At 34.8% G+C, this 24,009-nt stretch overlaps 10 protein-coding genes and 5 pseudogenes across 15 annotated transcripts, besides 3 other annotated features; 7 read left to right on the top strand and 8 right to left on the bottom strand.

Moving 5' to 3' along the window:
* Nucleotides 1-297: part of a mobile genetic element that runs on past the window's edge.
* A 509-nt stretch (nucleotides 298-806) lies between these two features.
* Nucleotides 807-1,980, bottom strand: TVAGG3_0581880 (protein of unknown function, DUF4106 family; the record flags this gene model as incomplete). The annotated part of the gene is made up of 1 exon (XM_051239172.1): nucleotides 807-1,980. A coding segment is annotated over one exon (1,174 nt), but the record flags the coding sequence as incomplete, so codon positions are not given.
* Nucleotides 1,981-3,464: 1,484 nt separating this feature from the next.
* Nucleotides 3,465-5,550: a mobile genetic element.
* Nucleotides 3,560-4,000, bottom strand: TVAGG3_0581870 (uncharacterized protein; the record flags this gene model as incomplete). The annotated part of the gene is made up of 1 exon (XM_001290972.1): nucleotides 3,560-4,000. The coding sequence occupies one exon, from the start codon at nucleotides 3,998-4,000 to the stop codon at nucleotides 3,560-3,562; it is 441 nt and encodes a 146-aa protein (XP_001290973.1).
* TVAGG3_0581860 (zebrafish ch211-108c17.2-related family) lies at nucleotides 4,076-4,786 on the bottom strand (the record flags this gene model as incomplete). The annotated part of the gene is made up of 1 exon (XM_051239171.1): nucleotides 4,076-4,786. A coding segment is annotated over one exon (711 nt), but the record flags the coding sequence as incomplete, so codon positions are not given.
* A 372-nt stretch (nucleotides 5,551-5,922) lies between the features above and the next one.
* Nucleotides 5,923-24,009: part of a mobile genetic element that runs on past the window's edge.
* TVAGG3_0581840 (phage tail repeat-like family) lies at nucleotides 6,832-7,224 on the top strand (the record flags this gene model as incomplete). Its single annotated transcript, XM_051239170.1, has 1 exon — nucleotides 6,832-7,224. The coding sequence occupies one exon, from the start codon at nucleotides 6,832-6,834 to the stop codon at nucleotides 7,222-7,224; it is 393 nt and encodes a 130-aa protein (XP_051096994.1).
* Nucleotides 7,388-7,782, bottom strand: TVAGG3_0581830 (annotated as a pseudogene). Its single transcript has one exon. A coding segment is annotated over exon 1 (395 nt).
* Nucleotides 8,789-9,373, top strand: TVAGG3_0581820 (phage tail repeat-like family; the record flags this gene model as incomplete). The annotated part of the gene is made up of 1 exon (XM_051239169.1): nucleotides 8,789-9,373. One exon carries the CDS (start codon nucleotides 8,789-8,791, stop codon nucleotides 9,371-9,373), a length of 585 nt encoding a protein of 194 aa, XP_051096993.1.
* On the top strand, nucleotides 9,418-9,864 carry TVAGG3_0581810 (uncharacterized protein; the record flags this gene model as incomplete). Its single annotated transcript, XM_051239168.1, has 1 exon — nucleotides 9,418-9,864. A coding segment is annotated over one exon (447 nt), but the record flags the coding sequence as incomplete, so codon positions are not given.
* Nucleotides 13,443-13,764, top strand: TVAGG3_0581800 (annotated as a pseudogene). The gene has a single exon. A coding segment is annotated over exon 1 (322 nt).
* On the top strand, nucleotides 14,330-14,958 carry TVAGG3_0581790 (annotated as a pseudogene). The gene has a single exon. A coding segment is annotated over exon 1 (629 nt).
* Nucleotides 16,241-16,659, top strand: TVAGG3_0581780 (annotated as a pseudogene). The gene has a single exon. A coding segment is annotated over exon 1 (419 nt).
* TVAGG3_0581770 (protein of unknown function, DUF4106 family) lies at nucleotides 16,676-17,551 on the bottom strand (the record flags this gene model as incomplete). The annotated part of the gene is made up of 1 exon (XM_051239167.1): nucleotides 16,676-17,551. One exon carries the CDS (start codon nucleotides 17,549-17,551, stop codon nucleotides 16,676-16,678), a length of 876 nt encoding a protein of 291 aa, XP_051096991.1.
* Nucleotides 17,588-18,040, top strand: TVAGG3_0581760 (uncharacterized protein; the record flags this gene model as incomplete). The annotated part of the gene is made up of 1 exon (XM_051239166.1): nucleotides 17,588-18,040. One exon carries the CDS (start codon nucleotides 17,588-17,590, stop codon nucleotides 18,038-18,040), a length of 453 nt encoding a protein of 150 aa, XP_051096990.1.
* Nucleotides 18,057-18,476, bottom strand: TVAGG3_0581750 (protein of unknown function, DUF4108 family; the record flags this gene model as incomplete). Its single annotated transcript, XM_051239165.1, has 1 exon — nucleotides 18,057-18,476. One exon carries the CDS (start codon nucleotides 18,474-18,476, stop codon nucleotides 18,057-18,059), a length of 420 nt encoding a protein of 139 aa, XP_051096989.1.
* On the bottom strand, nucleotides 18,512-19,690 carry TVAGG3_0581740 (annotated as a pseudogene). The gene has a single exon. A coding segment is annotated over exon 1 (1,179 nt).
* Nucleotides 21,585-22,737, bottom strand: TVAGG3_0581730 (protein of unknown function, DUF4106 family; the record flags this gene model as incomplete). The annotated part of the gene is made up of 1 exon (XM_051239164.1): nucleotides 21,585-22,737. A coding segment is annotated over one exon (1,153 nt), but the record flags the coding sequence as incomplete, so codon positions are not given.

The following is a 24,009-nucleotide window of genomic DNA, read 5'->3' as shown; positions in this document are numbered from 1 at the left end:
TGTAGTTCTTTGAGATAAATGTTTTAGAACGTCAGGTGTTATATTTCCTTCAGCCATGTTCATTTCATACTGGTCCAAAATATCTGCATCTTTCATATCTTTCAATGGCATTAAAGCCGCGCTGAAAATACCAGCTATATCTGGTTCACCATTCACTTCCATTGCGTCTACAACTTCTTGGAATTGAGGTTGTAAGTTTATGAACCACCTATCCGAATTAGCTTTATGACCCCATCTCATTGTAGTTCCATAGTCTGCAGAAACAAAAGTAGGTTTGTTTCCATATTGGTTAGGTTCTGAATGAACTTTAAACAATGTTTCATTTCTATATGTTTTGTTGAAATTTAACCTTTTATTTTCACCGAGTTCAGCCAAAGATTGAACGTTATATGGTCGTAAGTAAAAAGGGTTGTTGTATTTGTGTACATTTTCTTTCAGTACTTCCATTCTATGCTGAATATTTTCATCTGGTGTTGGAGTCTTTTGTATGTCGGCAAACATTTTTCGATATTCTTCTACTATGTCAGCCGAATTTTTTTTAGACTCTTGGAAAGATTCCATATTCACCTCATACTCTTGTTGAGGGTCAAGATTTTTCGGCTGTTCCAAATCTTCATCTAGTTCTGTGAAGTTAGTTTCCAAAGGAGGGACTTGTTCGTTTCCTTCAGGCTCTTCTAGCTGTTGTTGCTGAACTATTTCTTCCATGTCTGGTTGTATCTGAACTAGTTCTTCCTGTGGAGTTTCTTGTACCTCATCTGCTGGCATTTCATATATTCCGAGACCGTTTTCAACAATTTCCCTATCTACGTCATCCGCATTCATAAGCTTTTGTTCTTTCGTTCCGTCTCTATTTTTTACGCGTTTCATGACGAAAGTTGAATTGTCATTTAGCTCTGACATCAAATATCTCGGAGTAAATTCATCCATGTCATTTGGATGATATGCTATTAAATCATATCCCTTAGCGAGCTTGTATTTTCCAGGTTTGAGATTATATCCGTTTTGGTGCTGAGCCATAAAGCTAAATAGGTCCGGGTCAGTATTTCCATCCTTGAACTTTCTAATAGCTTCTTTATATCTGTCACTAAAGTCAATACTATCTGGGAAACCACACTCTTCTTTAAGCATTTTTAAGAATTCTTGGTTTCCTTGTTCTCTACTTCTTTTATGTCCTTGCTCTGTTTGTGGTTGTTGTTGTGCAGGGTTTTGAACTGTTGGTTGCTGTGCTGGTTGTTGTGTTGGTTGTTGTGCTGGTTGTGTTGGTTGTTGTGCTGGATTTTGAACTGTTGGTTTTGGTGCATGCCTGTGTCTGTGTCCATGTGACGATGTAAATGTTTTAGGTAGTCCTGGTGCAGGTGCTTCTCTTGGAGGGTTTGGTGGTATATAAGTTCCACCAGCTGGCACATATGTTCCATCTGCAGCGTAATGTCCTACCTGACTTTTCGTTCTTAAGAAAGCATTTACTAGGTCTGTTTTGGTCTGTTGTAACTCTTTTTCTTGACTTTCCACAACAGTTGCTCTAACGGCGTCATAGGCACTTTGAACTGCCTGTCTCGTTGCTGCATCTGTTATTTTCGTCATATTTTGTGCTACTTCTCTTAACTCTTTGTCGAAACCTTCAGACTTCAGTTTCTTTCCAGATGAGAAGTCGTTCACTTGTTTCACCTTACTATGAAGAGCTTCGAAGGCGTTCTTAAAGTCAGCATTCATTAAAGCTTCATTTGAACTGTCTTCATCCGCTTGTATTTTTGTCCTTATTGACCCTATAAGCTGGGCTGCTTTAGCGTTGGCTTGGGCATCTAACCAGTCATTATTAGCTTTTATATATTCTGCGCTTTTCATTGCCTTTTGCATAGCCGCGTCGTTATTTTTACTTTCTTGTGCTAAGTTTTCATACTGTACGGTTTGGTTTTGCAACTGTAAAAGTTTTTCTGCCTTTACATTTGCTTCAACTTCTTTTTTATACTCATCGCTATCCATATATGTCTTCAGGGCTTTTTGTTTTATCTCTTCATCTTTCAGTACTTTATATTGAGTAGTATGGTTTTTCAAATTTATAACATCTTGTTCCATTTTTGCTACTTCTGCTGCTTTTTCTGACACTTTTTTCGCATATTCCTCTGTACTTAGTTCTTTCAGTTGTTCTTCTTTCTTCTTTTTCTCTACGTTTAACTCATTGAGTTTCTGTGTGTCTGTCATATTCTAGTTTCTTTTCGTTTTCACTTATTTGTTTCTGTATGTCTATGTTTGACTTTTTGACATCTGTTATTTGATTTTTGAGTGAACTCAAATTCATTTGACTTTGAGGGTTATAGGCTGTTCCGTCTGCAGCTCCACCATAGCCTGCCATTTTCGCTAAAAGTGCCGCTCTTAAACCTCCACTCTGTGCACCAAAAACTCGGTTTAAAAGCATAGGATTGCTTGACATTTGTTGCAACATAGTGGGGTCATTCATTATTTGTTGTTGCAACTGTTGTTGTGGTGTCAGTTTTACTATTGGATGTTTCAATGCTCTCTTCCTCTTACGTATATTCTTACGTAGCTTACGTGGCATTTTAAGTGAAGTAAAAAACATTTACGATGAAGAAGTTTCGACAAAGCATTTACGATGAAATCATGAAAATTCAAGAGGTGAGAAAACAGGTGAGAAAACGGGTGACATCTCACCTCTTCACCTAAATTATATTTTTGGGTCATTTACGCTCATTACGAAGAAGTCTTGACAAAACATTTACGAAGAAGTCTTGACAAAACATTTACGAAGAAGTCTTGACAAAACATTTACGATGAAATCAGAAAATTCAAGAGGTGAGAAAACAGGTGAGAAAACGGGTGACATCTCACCTCTTCACCTAAATTATATTTTTGGGTCATTTACGCTCATTACGAAGAAGTCTTGACAAAACATTTACGAAGAAGTCTTGACAAAACATTTACGAAGAAGTCTTGACAAAACATTTACGATGAAATCATGAAAATTCAAGAGGTGAGAAAAACAGGTGAGAAAACGGGTGACATCTCACCTCTTCACCTAAATTATATTTTTGGGTCATTTACGCTCATTACGAAGAAGTCTTGACAAAACATTTACGAAGAAGTCTTGACAAAACATTTACGAAGAAGTCTTGACAAAACATTTACGATGAAATCATGAAAATTCAAGAGGTGAGAAAACAGGTGAGAAAACGGGTGACATCTCACCTCTTCACCTAAATTATATTTTTGGGTCATTTACGCTCATTACGAAGAAGTCTTGACAAAACATTTACGAAGAAGTCTTGACAAAACATGAAAACATATATAATTTGTGAAAAGCGACACATTATATAATGTTTTCGACCCAGAAGACTAACAATTTTCCGAATAAAAACTTCATTTATACTAAACATCTTCAGGGCTAGAAGGCACGAAGTGCCTGGAAGCCCCACTTCCTTTTTTTTTTTTTTTTTTTTTTTTTTTTTTTTCAATTAAAAAACATTAATTAAAAATAGAAGGTGAAAGTGTTTATTCAAAGAAGGTGCAAGATTATGATGTTTTGAGGGTGAAATAAATTTAATAATTATTTATGTGATTTAAGAGTAATACGATCATCGGTAGCTTGAAGACCTCTCTTTATAGCTCTTAATGCCGCAAACTTTTTTTGAACTTGCTTTGAATTTTTGAATGCTTTGATTAAATCTTTCGTTGTATCATACATTCTGAAATATCTGTTCATCATTTCTGGCATTGTTGGTAAATTTAACCTGTATCTTATTGCTACAATCGTTTCAAACATACTTTCATTGAAATGCAATATTGTGACTGCCATCCTAATTGGCCAAGAAGCATGCCAATTAATATTTTTATTAGCAAGCATTGCTTTGATATGGTTTATCGATTCAACTACTTGAATTGAATGAATCTTTTTTACCATATCAAAGATTTTTACGGTATCTTCGAGGAATTTTTTAAGTGTTTTTATAGCAGTTTTATTTTTTGCATATTTCCATGGTTTAATCATCTTGCATTTTTCAGGATCTGGACAAAATTTATGATTTCCGGCATAATGTTTAGCGGAATTCAACCATAAAAACTTCTTTGTTTTAATTGACATATGTGTGTCATTGAGAAGTTGCCTAAGCCAACGCAATAAATTCTTTGAAATGCTAGATAAGATTCTGAATTCTGGCAGTTTGAGCTTTTTCTGTATATTGTTAAGAAAATGTCCAGGATCTCTGTATTCTCTGATACCTTTGAACGTATTTTTGATTGTAGAAACAATTTTGACATCGCCATCATGCACAAAAAAATTTACACGTTTTTCATTATTCCAACGCTTCAGCATTCTTTTTAAGCCTTCAAATTCCATTTCATTTGATTTTCCGTTGAAATTACCTTTGAAATTTTTAAAAGATTTAGATATCACTTCCCAATCTACAATTTTTTTGAGTTTCTCTTCTACAAATTGTACATAGCAAAACATTGCATTTCTTCTCTGACTCCAAGAACCGTCAAACAAAAGTCCCGAACATTTTCTCATTCGAGATTTCCAATAATTAACAGATTCTCTGGCAACTTCTATGATAACACGACCAACCTTTTCTTGGACTCGATGAAATGTAGCTTCTGACGGAACTTTGATGTTATTCAGCATGAATTGAAATTCTGATTGGCAAAATGTAGCGCCGCTCAATAATACAGATAGCACAAATTCAACAGTGTTGACGACATATGGCTCTACCCTATTTTTCGCGCTTTGAACTAAGTTCTTTATACGCTTTGCAACTGCTTTTGTTCGCCGCGGCATGAAAAATGAAGAATAACTTGACGGTTTCTTGAACAAATGGTCGCACATTCAAATATTGTGATGTACGATCAGGATAAAAGAATGTTGTTGCCGTGAATTTAGAAAATAGCAAAATTTCAATTTACGCAATCGAGATATAACTTGATCGTTTGAGCGATAACCATGGCACCCATAGTATTAATGAAAGTACTCATACTTACAATTATTTTCTCCCATAGGAATATTGTTCAATATACTTCACCTATAGAGGAAATCTCGAAATAAAATCGAATTTTTTCAAAAATTACAAAAATCAATTTTTTACAAAGATGTTCGAAAAATAACATTATATACGCATCAAATCAAAGCATTATATGGAGCATTATAATTCTATATATGATTGTCCATCTTGCTGTTGTGCTATTTTTTTTAAACAATAATTTCATTGTTGAAATTAAATTTGCAATTTCAGTAAAAATTGCGACCCATCATTTTGAATATAATTGAATTAATACATTTATTGTAAGAATATTATATACCAAATATTAGACTTCCACATGAATCCTGGTATGATATTATAAGTATTGCAAAATTAGAAAAAAATATGCTCATGATATACTAAAATTCATGTTTCAAGGTTAACTTATAAATAAAATAAGTTCGAGAAATGCATCACTAAATATTTGAGCTTGTGCACTATAATGCTATATAATAGTCTTCACTGTTTTTAATATATTGACTTTGCTAGACTTGATTTTTTTCATCACCCTAATGAGTGCCCATCCTTAAAACTGACAATAAACCCTATAACAGATGAGTTTCTATTTCAAGACAATAAGAACAATACTGTCTGTATAAATCCAACAAAAGGAACTTTAAACGAGAAACCTATAAATGAACTTCTTTTGAAAGCAGATGTTGACAACAAAGCTGACAAAGAATATGTAGACGATGCAATAGCAAAAGAAGAAGAAAGAGCTAACAATGCTTATGCAACAAAAGAACATACTCATCCTGAACTAGCAGACAAAACATATGTTGACAATAAAATGTCAAGTGAAGTGACAAGAGCTGAAAACGAATATTCTAAAAAGACTCATATACATTATATTAACCAAATACCAAGTCTTAAGGAAACATTAGAGACAAAAGCAGATAAGACTCATACACATTCTATATCTGATATTACAAACTTACAAGAAACCTTAAACAGGAAAAGTGACGTTGGACATACACATACCATTGCAAATATTACAAACTTACAAGAAACCTTAAACAGGAAAAGTGCCGTTGGACATACACATTCTATATCTGATATTACAAACTTACAAGAAACCTTAAACAGGAAAAGTGACGTTGGACATACACATACATCTTCTGAAATAACAGACTTAAACGTTAGCCTTGAAAATAAAGCAGATAAAACATATGTCAATGAAATATACCAAAGTTTGATAGGAACAAAAAATATTGAAACTATTGTTGGTGACTTTTCTGTCAATGAAGAAAATAAATATTTTAGATGGCAGTTGGTACAGTCCTTAGAAAATGGTACACGGTATAAACTCATTCCGAAAAATAACAATGAAATGTATGTAAGCTATAAAAAGAATGATGGTACACAAGTTAAAGTTCCATTAGACAACAACTGCTACTTAAACTTATATGGAGACGAACAAAAGAAATATTTAAGAGTTTATGAAATGGTGGATATGACATTGCCTGACCCAGCTCCAGCACCACATTATTATGACTATGGAGATGACGACAGAACACCACATGTAGATGAACAAAAGCTAACATTATATTTAGATTATTATAGATATAAAAGATATAATGCAATAGAAAAAACGAGAATAGTATATTATTATACAGATGACAGAAATAAATATTATAGTCAAGACTTTACCTACCCTGAAAACATAAGATTATATTATAAAAAATATTCTGACACAAACCAGAAGAAACCTGAAATAGTTGCACTATATTTTAAGTTCAAAAGAGACAATCCTATAATATCTCATATGTTTGATTTAATGAACCCAGTAGGTTCTATTTATACATCTATGGAAGCAAGAGGTCCTCAAGTAATGTTTGGTGTTGGTGCATGGGAACAAATAGTCGACAGGTTTTTGTATTGTGCAAACTCTTCAAAGGAAACAGGTGGAAGTAAAACGATTTCAGGTGAAAATTTACCTGCACACAGTCACTACATAGATTTAAGTACATCTCAAGCAGGTTGGCATAAGCATAGATATTGGGATTGGTCAGGAATGACAAAAGGTAAAGGATATGATGTTAAAGACGACGTTAAGTTTGCTATAAATTGTTACTGGGATGACACGCAGGGAGAAGGAAACCATACACATTTCGTTTCAGGATATACGCAAACAACGGGACAAAGTAAAGAATACATGCCACCTTACATGACAGTTTACGCATGGTATAGAATTGCTTAGTCGTCATTTTCAACTTCTTTAGCATATTCGTCAGGAGTTGTCTTATATTTGTTAGGAACTGTCTTTGAAAGTATACCACCTTGAACTTTGACAAGTTTGAAACGAGGTCTGGCAATAGTAGTTTTATCTTCTGCTTGCAGTGTGTACATTTTGCCATGTTTGCCTAAAACTTCATAATATTCTCTTGTATACTTTCTTCTATTTTTACGAACACGAATGTGAGTACCTGTCGGGTTCCCATTGTTGTCATAGTCAATAGTATTTTCATATGGGTCGCGTTAGGTATTTCTATTTTTACTTTGTCACCTTTCTGAAGTTTGAAGCCCGGCATTCTTTCTTGTTTGTCTCTTTTGACTAAATTATTAAATATATAGTCTTTCTCTAAGTCAGGGTTGTTTTTCATTTCTTCGGGGAGTGGTTTCCCAAACCTTTTTGTTTACGGTTATTGTAAATATTTAAAACTTGTCTCATCTTTGCCATGGAGAAGTGTCTATATTTGTCGTCATATGACATTTCATTTGCTTCACCACCTTGTGGTTGGTTTAAGTCTCTTAACATTTTTATACAACCGTCAATGACACCAAGAGCAGAATGGTTTTGGTCGACAATGAAATATTGGTTTACATTTTTTGAACGCAGATAGTTTTTTACATCATCTGATTTGAAAGAACTTTCACAGTCAGATGTCAGTTTTGTTGGATGGTATTTGTCAACGAATATTGTCAAAGCAGTTTTCACATCTAAAATATTTTTGGACCATAATGGTATGGCTTCACAGTATCTTGTGTTTTGACCAACAAATATTAGCCAGTATGGAGGTCCATCTGTTCTAACTCTCGGAATGTTTTCCAAGATATCCATAAACCAAGCATTTGGTGTTGAACTAAAGATTTTTATCATGAGTGCTTTCTTTGTCGCTTTAGAAACATAGGGGTCCTTGTTTGGATTCGTCATTTTTTACCCTATAAGAAATGGGTTTATTTGGCGCATTAGCAGGAGTTGCATCTAGATTTTTACCCGCAGTGGGAACAATAGCCAGAGGTGTATTTGGAGTTGGAAGGAAGATTTTGAGTACATTAGGTATACTTAAAGAGAAAGCACAACCTATTATACAAACTGTACAGAAAGGTTGGGATGTAGCACGAGATGCAACAAATCTTATTCCAAATCCTGAAACAAGAGGAAAAGTTCAAGGATGGATGGACAATGTAGGAAGACAAGCAGGAAACTATTATAACAAAGCAAATGACTACTATAACCAAGCAGGACACTATATGGACCAAGGTGAAAGATTCTTTAACAGAGGATATAACCATGCACAACAGTGGGTAAACAATAACCAACCGCAACCACCTCAAACTTGGAAAATGTAAGGTTTTTTATTGAGATGAAATGAACAATACAGCATTGAGACAAATGAGTTCAAGATGGATTTGTCGACTTCCAGCAGTTACACAACGTGTTTGTCAAGTTCTTCCTATACCTCAGGAAGTTTTAGACCGACTTAAAAAACCTAAACAACCAGTTGAAAACAAACCAAACTAAATTTTTTTACTGAGATGAAATGACCGAAGAAGTTGAAACGGTAGATTTGACACCACAAACAAAAAGTTCAGAACCATTGTCAAAACCTGTCAAAGAACTTACAGATGAAGAGAAAAATTCAATAATAGAAAGTGCCAGGTCTGGAAATACAAACCCTAACTATAAAGTCACTTTTCATAGAAATGGAACGGCTAGTATCTCAAAAAAGAAACAGACTCTCACAAATAAAATATTGAAGTCTGAAGGAGCTTTCGAGACAACAGATGGAAAAGTTTACTTCACTGACCAACAGTTCATTATAGAACATCTCATTGACTTAGAGTCGAAATATTCTAAACTTTACAACAAACACAAAAAGTTGAAAGGAAAACAAAAACAAATGGCATATGATATTTATGAAGATGTTGACGACACAACTGTTCCTGCAAGTGAAGTAAAGTCAGAGGAACCGAAAAGTGACGAAAAACCGATAGAAGAAGAAAAACCAAAAACTGAAGATAAACCAAAACCAAAGTTTAGTTTCCAAACTAAACCAAGTCACCCTTCATTAGCTGGTATGGGTTGGCGTCAAAGACTTATGGCAGCAGGCGGTTATGTAAAGTAAAGAAAAAATATTTTTTTATTTTTATAAAAATGCCCCCATATAGAATGGACAGAAAGTCTGCTAGAATAAAAGCAGAGTTACAAAGATATGGTTGGAGAGTTTCGAAGAATTTTAAATATAGGAAGGGAAGACCCATAAAAGTCTATGACAAATTGTCTGGTCTTCGCTACGAAATGGATTTGGAAACAGCATGTGCCAATTATCCAAACAGACTAGAGAGGTTAGAAGAAGAACGTCTTATGGACATGCCTTTCGATGTTAGTGAACCTCAAGTTGAAGGACACGACGGCTTTGCCAGATTCTACTGGAAACATGACGAACAATTGCATCCTTTGAGAAGGAAAAAAGGAAAAGGTGAAGACGCACATGCTCCCATGGAAAGAACAAGATATGCATATGAAAAGTATCGTGAAGTTAGAAGTCAAATTACATCTGGTCGAACCTTTACAGTAAACTTTGACGAAGGAAAGAACAAAGAAGGCTTCATGGGAGTACTTGCTGCAATTCAAGACGGAAATAAGAAAGGACACAATCTCAGATTGACCATAACAGATTTGGATGGTCACATTTACTATGCACATGGCAATGAACAAACAGCCGCAAAACTTCTTGACGCTTTCAAGACTACAAAGAGAGAACAAATGGTTGACTTCGACTCAGACATTTTGAATGCAATTGAAGGAATTGCAAGTGTCAAGTTCGAATGGTACCAACCTAACCCTCAAGCAGTCAGACAACATGCTGGATACTTCCCCTTCATAAATAAGTCTGACATTGACTTGACAAGGTATGGAATTTACAATTCAATTGAAACAATTGTCAATGAACCTTGTATTCTTACATGTCTCAGGAACTCTGGTCTTGTTACAGATGAGAAGATGAAGTATCTTGAGTCATGTGTGAAGACAAGGTACATTCTCAGAGGTCAATTGGCAAAAATTGCACCGTTGGCAAATGCAATATCCGAGTCAACATACCTACAGCTAAAGGTTCTTCACATGACGACTATGTTGTTGACAAAGACTTACCATGGTTGAAGATTGTAATTGTCCACAACCACTTCATGTTGAACGAAAGTCTTACAAACCCATTCTTTGGTAAAAGTAAGTGCAACATTGTCAGAGCTGTAAACATTCTTTTCGAGAAAGGTTTGTTGGAACCAATTCCAGATGACAAGCTGACAGAAACTTTTGTACCAAAAGACGAAACAAACTTTTCATTGTTAGCAAGACCAAAAGTTGTTCCAGACAAAGTTCTAGTACAAAAGAAGTACACAGTTCCACAAGGGTTGGTATGTTCGGATACCAACCTGAACCAGAAGAACTTCCAATGAGGTTGCAAGAACTTCAAGATGCTTATAAACAAACTTCCATTGAGAGACATCCAATTGACGTCAAATTGTATTGGAGAGCATCTGAGTTAGGTCAGAAGGTTTTATATGAAACAGGTTGCTTCGACGATGTTTATGAGATAACAGGAGAAGTTTCTCAGAAGTAAGAGACTCACTTGAATTTCCACAAACTGGACCAATTGGTTGCGACAAGTTCGACTCAGATGAAAAGATATACTATGTCGACCTTAACGCTGCATACATGAGGTTTGTCCAATATATTCCGACTGGAATTCCAAACGAAGATGGTGAGTTCCCGGGAAGGAACTATACAGTTGGAAAAGTCATACAACAACTGTATGATATTAGGAAAGCTTCAAACCCCAAACTTGCAATGACACTCAAATTGCTTATGACTTCGACATGGGGATATTCCATTAAGAAACCTCAAGAGATGAAGAGTAAACATTATGAGAAGGTCGACAACTTTGTTGAAAGGTTTTCTCCTTTTGTTTTGAAGTACGAATTCACTCAAGTCAAAATGGCTTAGTAACCACATTAAAACCTATTGTCGAACATTGGTCTTACCCTCAGTTCGCAAAGGCAGTCCTTGACGAGTACAACAAATTCTTCTCCGAAGTCAAATCCAAAGTGAAGGTTTACTATGAGAACATTGACGCACTCATGACGAACGAAGAAGGCTATAACAAACTCATTGAAATGGGTTTAGTCGGTGAAAAGATGGGCTGTTTTTAAGCTAGATAAGGTTTTTCCGAAGTTCATGTAATATCGAAAAGGAAATATTGGGCATACTTGAAGACGGCACAGAAATAAAACATTGCATGAAATAAAAAATTTATTTTTTAAAAAGTGAAATTTTTTTATTTTATTTGAAATGTTACGCTGAGTTTGCTTATGTAAACACTAGAGATACAGATGGAAAATACGTTCAAATACTTCTTAACAAATTCAAGAAGCTATATGGCATACCATTTTAAAACAATATATTTTTACATATATTAAATGCTTCAGGTTGAAAAACAAAAGAACAAAAGTAGCAGATACAAAACCGTTGACTATATCTTTACAAATGCTGGTAGGACTATTTCAGATGAAGAAATTTCATCCCGAGCATACAGGTTTGACTATCCAATTCGTGGCTTCAAAGTCCTTCAGATGCAAAGGCAATAGGATTTAGAAGAGTTTTGTTTTCAAATAGAACTAACGCATTTATGTTCGCAGTATATTTTCATGGGCAGTATGAAGGTCCTGATGTCTAATAGACAAATTTGACGAAATGAGAATCTTTACAGTTCGTTCAGACGAAAAGTCTTGAGAAAACTCTAAATGACTTTCAAACTCAAATGAACAAATATATTGGGAATTTCAAGAAAAATACGACTCTTTACTAAATGGAACATACTATCTGAAACTAGAATATGACAAGATGAACTCCACCGTTTTCATTCAAAAGATTGAAATTAACCCTCCAAGAGATACAGAGTTTTTATTTTGGGAAGTAGACAAACGTTCTTGGGCACAATTTCTTCGGTTACTAAACCAGAACGAACCATTACCACCAGATGGTCCATTTAAATTTATACTTCCACCAGCAGATTGATGGATTTATAGAAACGTGTTTGACCCTCAAATGTATATGTGTCATGCAAGTTTCAGTTCAAGCAACAATAGTTTTCTATGTATTGGTAAGGACCTTTATGACTTTGCTTCTAAATTCTACGAACCACCTAGTAACAGTTTCTCTGACTTATCAAGTTTGGTTCACAACAAATGGTGTGCAACATATTATTCCATTGTACTATGACTTTTATCTCGAATTGTCTTTCATATATAACTACGGAAAAGTGCTGAAAAAGTATTGAATGTGAAGATATTTAGAAAATAACATTTTTTCTAACATCGTAGAAAACTCATGAAAACAATTTATTTTTGACACTTTCACAAAAACATAAAAAAAGTGAGTTAAAATGAGATGTTTACTGAACTGGCTGAATGTCGCCTTCTGTAGTTATGTAGAATGGTTGACCAGAGAAGTGAAGGAGACCCTTGAGAATTTGGTTCATCTTGGGAAAGGGTTCTCTCTGTTTGGAAGTAGTATCCAAGGACGCTTGGCAAAGAACTTTATAATGGCTTCCTTCTTTGCTTGCTTTATGTCGTCGTAGGCTGTCCGTCTGGTATTTGAATTGGAATTCCAGTCGAAGTCTCGAGATTCAAGGCAGCCCTTCCCGTTATCCAACCGTTAACAAGCTTGCCTTTTACATTCTGCCTGAGGAAGTCTTTAACAAGCTCGTTAATTTCAATTAGGTAAATTGCCTCGTCGGTAGGTTCGACCTCGACCATTGCTACTGTCAGAAAAAGTACTGCTACTGTCAGAAAAAGTACTGCTACTGTCAGTAAAAGTACTGCTACTGTCAGTAAAAGTACTGCTAGTAGCAGTAAAACTGCTGCTACTGTCAGTAAAAAGGAAAATTTGAGAGGGTTTTCGACGATAAAGTACTGCTACTGTCAGAAAAAGTACTGCTACTGTCAGTAAAAGTACTGCTACTGTCAGAAAAAGTACTGCTACTGTCAGAAAAAGTACTGCTACTGTCAGAAAAAGTACTGCTACTGTCAGAAAAAGTACTGCTACTGTCAGAAAAAGTACTGCTACTGTCAGTAAAAGTACTGCTAGTAGCAGAGATTTTTATCGTTGTGGTCCGACGGTTAAGCCACAAACGAATGTCCGACGTACCACCAACCGAGTCCATTCCCAAACCAGAGGAACCTAAAGAACCACAACAGTCTCCTCAGCAACCTCAGTTCCAGCAAGTACCTCCGAATTACTACCAATTTCCACCTCAAGGTTACTACCCACCACAAGGCTTCCCGAACTACCCTCCTCAGCCTATGCCTTACTGCCCCAACCCTTGGATGTTCCAGCAAGCTCCACCCCAGCAATTCCAATCTCAGTCCAAGAGAGACCAAGACTTCGAAGAAGGTCTGAACCGCTTTACGCAAAGAGTATGCTACAGCTCCAATTGAGAGAAAGTTGTTCCCGGACCAAAAATATAATTTAGGTGAAGAGGTGAGATTTCACCTCTTTTTTCACCTGTTTTTTCACCCTCTTGAATTTTCATGAATTTTATATATTAATGTTTTCGTTATGCCACTTTGTGCCGTCAGTCAGTCAGTCAGTCAGTTTAGGAAAGACTTTAGAAAGTTGTTGGAAAATAAGTCCTGGGAAGAGTATTATAAGGCATTTTGTGAAGAATATAGCAACAGTCTGAATTCAGACGGTTGCTTTTTATACAAAATTCATGCAGGAAATTCTTGAGTTTTGGTTGAAAGAATACGGTGGAGCCAAAAGTGGCTCGACCTCAAAACAAGCATTTTATGAGCTTACTAAGGGCGTTATGAATGAATTCAAAGGTATTTACATACATCCTGACCTCGTTCATTTTGTTGCTGAATTCAGAAAAAATATAATTTAGGTGAAGAGGTGAGATTTCACCTCTTTTTTCACCTGTTTTTTCACCCTCTTGAATTTTCATGAATTTCCTTAAGATAGAAAAAATAAAGTTAGTTTTATTTTTATTTATTTTTTTATTTTGTATGTAAGAACAGATATGTCAACAATCGGCACAACAACAATTCAAACAACTACAGCACCAAACTCGTTAGTCATGAATCCAACATCTATGTTAGTAGAAATGAAAAGCTTCATTCCTTCTTCATATACTTTTGAAACAGAAATCCAGAAGATAAAGCAAGAACTTTTAACAAGTAATTTAGACTGTAGTGCGAAAGATGAAACAAATGAACAGTATCTTTATGAAATGCAGGACATTATTGACCATTTGCCTAAACTACCTGAAATCCAACAACAAAAGCTCACTATTCCTGAATTCGATGAAATTGAAGTCAAAGCAACTGACTCAGTAGAAATAAAGAAGTTCATACGAAAGGTAAATTATGAATTCCTTGGTTTTCATTGCAACCATAAAGTTATGGACAAAGATTGCGACATGGTATATAAGAACATCTCTGACATATATAAATCTGGGAGTTTAAGACATACGACAACTTTGTTTCATTAGCTGCAAAATGTGTATGGCAGATAAGAGATAAAGATAGAAGAGGTAAGGTATGGAATGAACAGATAAAACCAACTGCTTCAGATTTAAAGAAAACCATTGACGCCTTGGTTGTTTAGCAGGTAAGGTTTCAGAATATAACGCAAAAATGAACCCGCAATGTTCTAAATGTAAAGCAGCAATGAGGAGATATAACTACTCCGTCAAAGAGATAGAAAGAATGCGAAACGACTATGCAGATTTAAAGAAAGAAGCAGAGAAGCCGGTAGAAGATAAAATGAACATGTTAGAATTTCTGAACAAAAACTATCCAACTGCTGACGATTTCCTTCTATCTGACGTCAAGAAGAAGTATAAAGAAACTTTCGGCATTGTTAAAACATTCGATGTACTAAAAGAAGAAATAGAAGCTACAAAACTGTTTAGGATTTCAAATATACATCGTACAATTCATGTAAAACGCTTATAAAATAACTGGGGTGAAAAATTAGGTGAAAAAACAGGTGAAATCTCACCTCTTCACCTAAACATTATTTTTATTGAATTCAGCAACAAAATTCTGAGTAAAATGGCATATGGCTTGTGTCAAACCGTTGAGTTTTCACAAAATTTAAAAAATAACGTTTACCATGTGAAACGTTTATAAAATAACTGGGGTAGAAATGAGGTGAAAAAAGAGGTGAAAAAACAGGTGAAATCTCACCTCTTCACCTAAACATTATTTTTTGCTGAAAAATGACCAAAAATCATGAATTTCCTCATATGCTTGCTTCCCTCGGAAAACCGAGAGAAGAGATTCCGTACGAAAATCGCAAGAATTTGGCTCCTGGTTTGAAAGGATATTATGTACATAGACTTCTTGTAAATGCTGTTGCAATGTGGGCTTCACCTAAAATATATTTTTATTGAATTCAGCACAAAAATCATGAATTTCCTTAAGATAGAAAAAATAAAGTTAGTTTTATTTTTATTTATTTTTTTATTTTGTATGTAAAGACAGATATGTCAACAACAGAGAACACAACAACAGTTATAGTCCATGAAGCTATAAATGAAGAATACGAGTACATACAGTTTAACAAACAACTCCGTCTCATTCGTTCGGTCAAAGACGATATGTACCAAATGCAAAGTATTTTGACAGCATGTTATGCTCCAGATACTAAGCTTCCTAAAGACTGGTTTAGGAACCAAAGCACACAAGAACTTTTGAGCGAAGCACAGCGAGACATACTTTTTTCTGAAAACAGTGAAGAACAGCGAGTAGGTAAAAAACCCCAGTCGCCAAAACTCTATGAAAATCGTGAAAAATTGCCAAACGGTTTGAGAGGATATTATGTACATAGACTTCTTGTAAATGCTGTTGCAATGTGGGCTTCGCCTCGTTATGCTTGGTATATTTACAGACTTCTTGACGAAATTCATAGACAAGAACGTGAAGAGATGGAAAGAAACTTCATGCAAAAGATGAAGTCATTGAAGCAAAAGACAAAAGCATTCAGAAAAGAATACCACGTTCGGTACCAAAAGGAAAGGAAAAGAACTATAAGTATATGATTTATACTGAAGAGATGGAAAATGAAGAAGATAAAGATATGGTTATGTTGCATTTAGTCAGAAGAAACAACAAAAGCTTTTACGACCTTGCTAAGATTTACAAATCTGACAGAAATTGGTTCTATCGCGAAAACTTACCGATTTCAATGACCCCAAATGAAGATGTGAAACAAATAGTTCAAGATACGTTACCTCAAACACACTATGATATGAAAGGTTGTACAATTTTTACCTTCAAAGAAGACTTACCGCTACTGAAAGAAAAAATAACAGAGTATTTTGACAACTTCAAACAAGTAGGGTAGATGAACTCTTTATTTTTCAAGCTTGACTTTTTACAATTTGAACTTTGTTTGCGTAGATATGAATTCTGAAAGAAGTATGAGAGTCTTGTATGACTTTGTACTTCTCCCATAGTTCATGTCTGTCAAACTTACCTGCCATGGACTCTTTCATAAGTTCCATGAAATCGTCTTCGGACAATCCGGGGAAAAGTATAATATCAGTAAGTATTCTCTTTACATCCTTACTTAAACTCTTGGCTGTCTGTACACAAATGACAACTGAGATGTTAAAGTGTCTGAGCTTCTTGAGAATCCGACACATGTCTTGTTCTCTATTCTTTAACAAAGGATGAGAGGCGAAATCATCTAAGATAAGAAGACATCTGTGAGGGTAAGTCCTCCAATCGTAAGATTGCAATTTCTTCGAAATGTACTCTATCTCTTTCTGTTTGTTTCTGAAGTGTTTCTTCTCTAATATTCTCTGCATTTCCTCATTAGGGTCTTTAAACTTCGAATTTATATACTCATTTATAGCATTATACTTCAAAACTCTTCTTTGGTACTTCTTTATCCAATCTAACAACTCAGTATCCTTTATACATACTAACTTAGACTTCTTTATAATATCTTTGAACGAATTGACGGTTTGGTCAAATTGACCAGAAGTACTACAAATAACAACTAACTCATAGAATGGGTTCTTCTCATCTAGTTCTTGTTGTTGTGCAGCCATTTTAAGATAAGTGAAAGTCTTACCCGACCCAGGTGGTGCAATTAGACCTGTTATACCATTCTGAGCAAATAAGAACTTGTCATGTATAGGCTTTATCTGAGCATTTTCTAACTTCCTCTTGTTCTTGTTTAAAACATTCTCAAATTTCTTGTCAATGTCAGCAAACTTTTTTTCTAACATATTTTTAGAAAAATTAAAATTTTTATCTTTTAGAAAATGTCTAGCGATTTCGCTATCTATATTCGAGACAAACTTTTTGACAGCAAAACATCTGTCGACCATAAAATCTTACATAGTGTAAACAAGAAAGGTGAATTTGTTCTAAAGTTCTGTTTCTGGGAATATGACAAGAACCATAAAACATTAAGCAGAGCAGTCTTAAAATTTGTCAATGACAGACTTGTTGACAGAGATGACGCCGATTGGAAAGATGAAGTCCAACAAAAGTTCTTAGAATGCAAAGAAGACACATGCGCTGTTCTTGAAGATGAAATAGAAAACAGAATAGATGAGCTATTAAAGGACAAAGAACTTTTACATAAATATGGTTCTGAGAAATTTGACATATCTCCACCAGAAAAGAAGAAGAGAGAAAAGAAAGAAAAGAAAGTAGAAGAAGAGAAGAAAGAACCTGAACCAGTTCCAGAGAAAAAGAAATTTGACATGTAAAAATAAAATTTTATTTTTAGAACATTTCTGGGTCAATGTCAATGTTCTCTTCCTCTTTAGGAGTAAACACTGGATTAGACTCTAAAATCTTTTTACCCAACTTACCTTGAACTTCAACTATCTTAGACTCATAATATTCATAGTCGTCTGCTTTCTTTGGTTCATAAGGTATAACAAGTTTGTATGCTTTACCTTCTTCGAGTTTTGAGAACTTTCTGTCAAAATTTTCTTTGACTGTTAACAAACCTTCTATGTCTAAGTCTTCAAAAGTTGCACCACTTTTTCTAACAACAGCAAACTTAACTGGTGCAATGTTCCAAATTTTGTCAAATGTAGACTTTTCAAAATTGTAGAAGTAAACATTCAAATATGCGAATGGAGCTAACTTATCTTTGACTTCTGTCATGTACTTATTTACTGAGATGAATTTCGTCATCTTTTCTATCGGATAAAAAAATATTTTTTTAAAATTTACTCAGAAAAAATTTTCTTTGTATATACACCATTCTGAACATCTAAAAGACTTTTGACATTTGCCAAGAATGTACGTTTAGAAGCTGCCATATAACCATATTCTTGACAATATTGTTTATACGAATCGTACAATGACCTTTCATCTAATGACACAAAGTCAGTTTCATCTATGAACAGTTCATATACACTCTTGTTTGCTTCTAACAATGTTTGTCTCTCTTCTGTATGTGGAATTTGTCTTGGATTGAACTTAGAAATATCTAATGTCATGAAATATGAGAACAAGTGGTTGTAAAAGTCAGATGTCAAAGTTTCTGCTAAGTCGTCAAAATATTCTGTATCTTGCATATGAGCTTTTGACGTTCTGACAACTACATATCTTCTGTCAGAACTTTCTAACTTCATCGGAACAGCATTGTTTGAAACCATAATGAAGTTGCAACATTTTCACAAACTCTTTGGTCTTTATACTTTCTTTCAACAACTCCAACTTTGTCTGTTATAAGACTCTTCAAAGCATCTGAGTTCAAAACTTTTGTTGTATCTATACTTTGAAGTTCATTGCAAACTATAAGTTTCATATTCTCTATTGAGGAGTTAAACTTGCCACAGATGTTTTCTAAGTTTGTCATATTCGGATTCGAATAACCTTCTAACAGTTTGCACAAAATATCTGTAAAGAATGTTTCTTACCTGTTCCTTGTTTTCCAATTATAATGAGAGCAGTTTCATTTTAGCACTTGGATGTTGTAAGATGTTTGCAAACCAACATAAGATATACTCATAAACCTTTTCGTTTCCATTGCATATAATTTCTTTGACATGGTCTAACCAAGCTTCTATAATATTTTCTTTCCATTCTACTTGTTCATATTTATATCCAGTGAAGATAGAATAGAAGTTTGGAGAAGGTGTATAGAACTTTATACCTCGAACTGAAAAATCTTCTAACTTTGACAATAAGATATCCCAAGCATCTAACATCTTCATGCCAACTTGTACGACTTTTATTCTTAAGTTTCTGTCTACATTCTTGTTCTGAAACTATTGTCGCTTTAGGTTTGTTAAAGACTACATCCCATTCTTTCATATATAACATTCTGGGGCAGAGTCAACATAAATGACTAAACGTTTCAAAGTCTCGACTGCTTTGTTATAGTCTCTAAATGGACACATATTTCTGAATGCTTGGAAGTCATAAAAATCTGAAACATCTATTCTGTACATTTTTTATAAAAATAAAAAAAATATTATTTTTTATTCTTGACTTTGTTGTTGCATTTGTTGTTCTTGAGCTATTTGTTGTTGAAGTTGTTCTTGTAATACAATACTTTCACCAGTTGCATCTTCCAATTCGAAACTTTCTGCCGTCATTGACAAATACATAGGACATAAAAGTTTTACAGGAACAAAGTTTGCGTCAACTAATGTCAACGTTATACTTGCCAAAGTGTTTGAGTTCACAAGGTTGAAAATTCTGCATTCGAATGAACAATAGGCAAACCAGCAGAGAAAGTATTGTTTATACGCATAAGTATCTTTGGTCATAATAGTTTCTGTCGACATTCGAATAACACTTTGAACCTAAGTTTGAAACAATATATAAGATTGTGTGCTTAATGTCAATGGAATAGACATTCCTTGTATGACACCTTTTCCTGTTATAGGAAACTTTGGTAGTAAAAACCAGAAATAAGTTTTGTATTATAGCTCATATCGTTTATAGTAAACTCAGTCGGACATCCAAACATAATGAAACCTGCTCTAGTTGCAGCACATGTTACACCTGTACTTAAAGTATTAAAATAAGTCAACAAAACCTGTTGGTGTATATCTGAGTAAGTATCTTCAAAGGAGTATTTTTTACCATTCACAACAATAAAGTCTTCTGGTGTCAAAATAGCAAAACAGCTTTAGTCGTCATTGTGTTTAAGGTTAGTTTACAATATCGTCCTTGAGGACTTTCTAAGTTTGTTGTTATAGAATTATATGACTCAGGGTTTTAGTCGTAATAGTATAAACCATTATGTCTTCTGCCATTTACTTAGCAAATAACTTTAATGAGATGTTGTGGTCGTCAAATATTTTTATAACGTCTGGGAAACTATATTTTAAGTTTCAACGTTTCACCTCCTTTCATAACGTATATCTTGTCAATGGCATTATATGAAACACCCACAGCAACTAATGTCGGGTTCTATTTCTTTGATGTTTATATCGTCTGCCTCTGTCAAAAGTTTCAATAGTTCTTTCAAAACTTCATGAGGTGCAATGACATATGAGTTCACTTTTACAGGGTTGTGTTCGACCAAGTTTAACATTATACTTAAAGCTTGACAAATCTTCTCCTGAGTTTGAAGTTTGTCTTTCAGTTGTTGGTAGTCGTTTCGAATATCTGCAACAGAACTTAAGTCTCTGCTAACTTCAGGATATGTTGGTTCTTTTACAGGAACAATTGTTATACCATCTTCGTCTTCGTATGGTTTCCCCACTTCAACATCTCTGTCTTTAACATTGACAACAACACTTTGACTGTTTTTTTGAGTTGGTGAATTTAACTTCACATCTGCCACCGCCATTAAACCTTTTGAAACACTTACGCTTCTATTTTTCGGAAATGACATTTTACTTAGAATATAAAAGATGGACGTATTCGGATATCTTATTGAATTGAAGCAGAACAAAGTTTATACTCACAAACAATACAAATACATTGACAGAATAGTTCTTTACACAAAACAATGGAAAATGTTATAGAATAGCAGTCTTTGCTGAACCAAAATATTTTCATAAAGCAAAGAAAGTTGGTATAACCGAGATGGTGAAAGTTCTTGAAGCAGACAAAAATATAACTTCAAAACTGACCGATATTACTAAAGAAAAGTTTATAATACAATATTATGTCAAAACTGGCGTACTGTCAATATTTGACGGAGAGAAGTCAGTTCAAGAACAACTTACTGACCTGCTGCCAAAATCTGCTCGATGGAAGCTGTCGTTATGCCAATCTGAGGAGCCCCAGCAGGTTTCATCGAACGAATCTTCAAAAGAGCATCTTCCGTGAAAAGTGCTATTGGTTTTGTAAACTTCTTTGCTCTCAATTCATCTGGACCGTCTCTGTCACCAGTATATTGTATTTGAACTGTACCAACAGTTGAAATACCACCCATAAAGTCTTCTGAGTCAGCAAATGGAATGCCAAGCCAAAAGTTTGAACGGTCTCCATTTGTATATTGAGTTTTTTGACCTCCTGTATGAGTCCATACTTTCACATATGGCATAATAGAACTTTGCATTTCAGGGTTAATGGTTGTTGTGAAGTTGTTGTTAAAGTTCATAGCATCTAATGTCAAGTTGTATGACCTCATATCCTCAACTGTAGAATATTCTTCTCTTGGATAATATTTGCCATCTATGTTTATATGATATTTAATACCAGGGTTGTAGAAACAAGAATAGTCATTTATAGTTCGTCTGAACAGTACAAACATAGTATCTGCATGTTTCATTGCAGTTGTTAAAGCAATATCTGTTCTTGCACCTGCGGCTCCTGGATTTTGGTTTCCAACTTCACCTGCAAAGTCTTTGACAGATGTTTGGTGTATAGGGAACATAAGTGGAACTGCAATATATTTGGCAGCTAAAGCATTTGAAATATCTGGGTCCAACATATAAACGGCAAGTCTGCTTTCTATTCTCTTGCATTCAAACTGTTCGCATGTGAACTTAACTGGGTCCCAAGCATCTCCAGCAGCATTGAAATAATAGTTTACTTCAGTGTTGAGGTTTGAGAAACCAAAGTCTAAGTCAACTTTGTCTTTGCAAAAGTCGCAGAACTTGGCTCCGCCAATTCCAGCTACAGTAATGCTGAATGGGTCTTGTGTTGGTGCAATGACTAAGTTATTTTTGCTTGGAGTAAGTTCGATAGAAATTTTTCCTGCCCAGTTTGGCAAGTATCTTAAAAACCTGAAGATGAGGAAAGATGACAAAGGAACTCTAAGTTTCAGTTTTACTTTGGTTACTGCTGCTGCAGTTTGTCCAGAAAGGTTAACATAAACTCCTGGAACGTTAGGGTCAAGTCTTCTTATTTTTTCAATAGTTGCATACTGGTCTGTTTGTTCTCTAGCTTGTGGTTGTACTGAGTTTCTCAAAGCGAAACATTCATAGTTTGCCCATGTTACTGTTTGAACTAAGTCAGATTTAGAATATATCTTATATCCCATGAAAACTTCTGGAGCATATTGGTATCCGACATAGAAAATTCCATTGCAACCTTTCTTGTCAGACAACTTGGCAGAAGGTTTTATTTCAATGTCTTGTTCCACGTATAAGAATGAGTTGTCAATAGAAATAATATGAAACCTGTCGCAAGCAATATCTACTGTTGTTGAAGAACCTTCTCCAAACTCACCTACGTTTCCATAAGAAACAGCAGTTGTATATTCGTAAGTTCCAGGAACTATTTCTGACCTTCTAATGGCATTGTCGCATTCGTTATACCATTCGGAAACATTTCCGTTCATGGCATCCAAAAACTGTTGGCGTTATATTCTGAGCGGCGTACATTTCATATGGGTAAAAATATAGAATAGTTGGATTTATATATCATAATAGAACCCACTCGGACCAAGCTTTACTTTCTTCCTGACTGAGTTTTTAACTCTTCTTTTTCCTTCATTGCCACTACTTTCACTAGATGAAGTTACTTCTTCACTACTTTCACTTTGTTCTACTCTTCTCTTCTTCTTTGGTGTCGCTTTGGTAACATGCCCTCTGCTTCAAGTTGTTGCATCTTTGCCTCATGTTCACCTAGTATGTTGTAAATTTCCCATGTCCTTTTTGCCTTTGGGCTCTGGTCGCCCATCTCAGGTAACCTATATCTAGAAAGATTTTTCATAGTTTGTATTTGAGTCTTCGCGTATTGTTTGCATGACTCTTTCCTTAGTTTCCGGTTCAAGCTCTTCAAACAGAGCTTGTCCATATGGAATAAGCTCGTTTCCAAATATATGTTTTTGTAGCCATTCTGTTTTCTTTCCATGTTACTAATAATATCTTTTGTGAATGGGAAAGCTTTTACCAATGTTTCAGTCTTGCGTCATTTTTTCTGTAGTTGGTTTATTTTGTCAAGGAACATGTTTTTCAATACTAACATTTCATTTGGTACTGTCCATTTGAGTTTTCTTAAATATTCATCCATTCTCGGTTCATTGTCTGCAAAGTAATTTTTATGACATTTTGCAAACTTTCGTTTGCAAGGTCATGTACAATAGGTTCTCTTCCTTCTCTCTCCCTAACTTTCTTTCTAAACTCTTCACCAAATATACCATCTCTATGGTTCTGTGTAGTTCTTTGAGATAAATGTTCTAGAACGTCAGGTGTTATATTTCCATCAGCCATGTTCATTTCATACTGGTCCAAAATATCTGCATCTTTCATATCTTTCAATGGCATTAAAGCCGCGCTGAAAATACCAGCTATATCTGGTTCACCATTCA

The sequence above is a fragment of the Trichomonas vaginalis genome, chromosome II (assembly GCF_026262505.1).
Source record: "Trichomonas vaginalis G3 chromosome II, whole genome shotgun sequence".
Lineage (NCBI taxonomy): Eukaryota > Parabasalia > Trichomonadida > Trichomonadidae > Trichomonas > Trichomonas vaginalis.
This window is presented reverse-complemented; position numbering and strand designations above follow the sequence as displayed.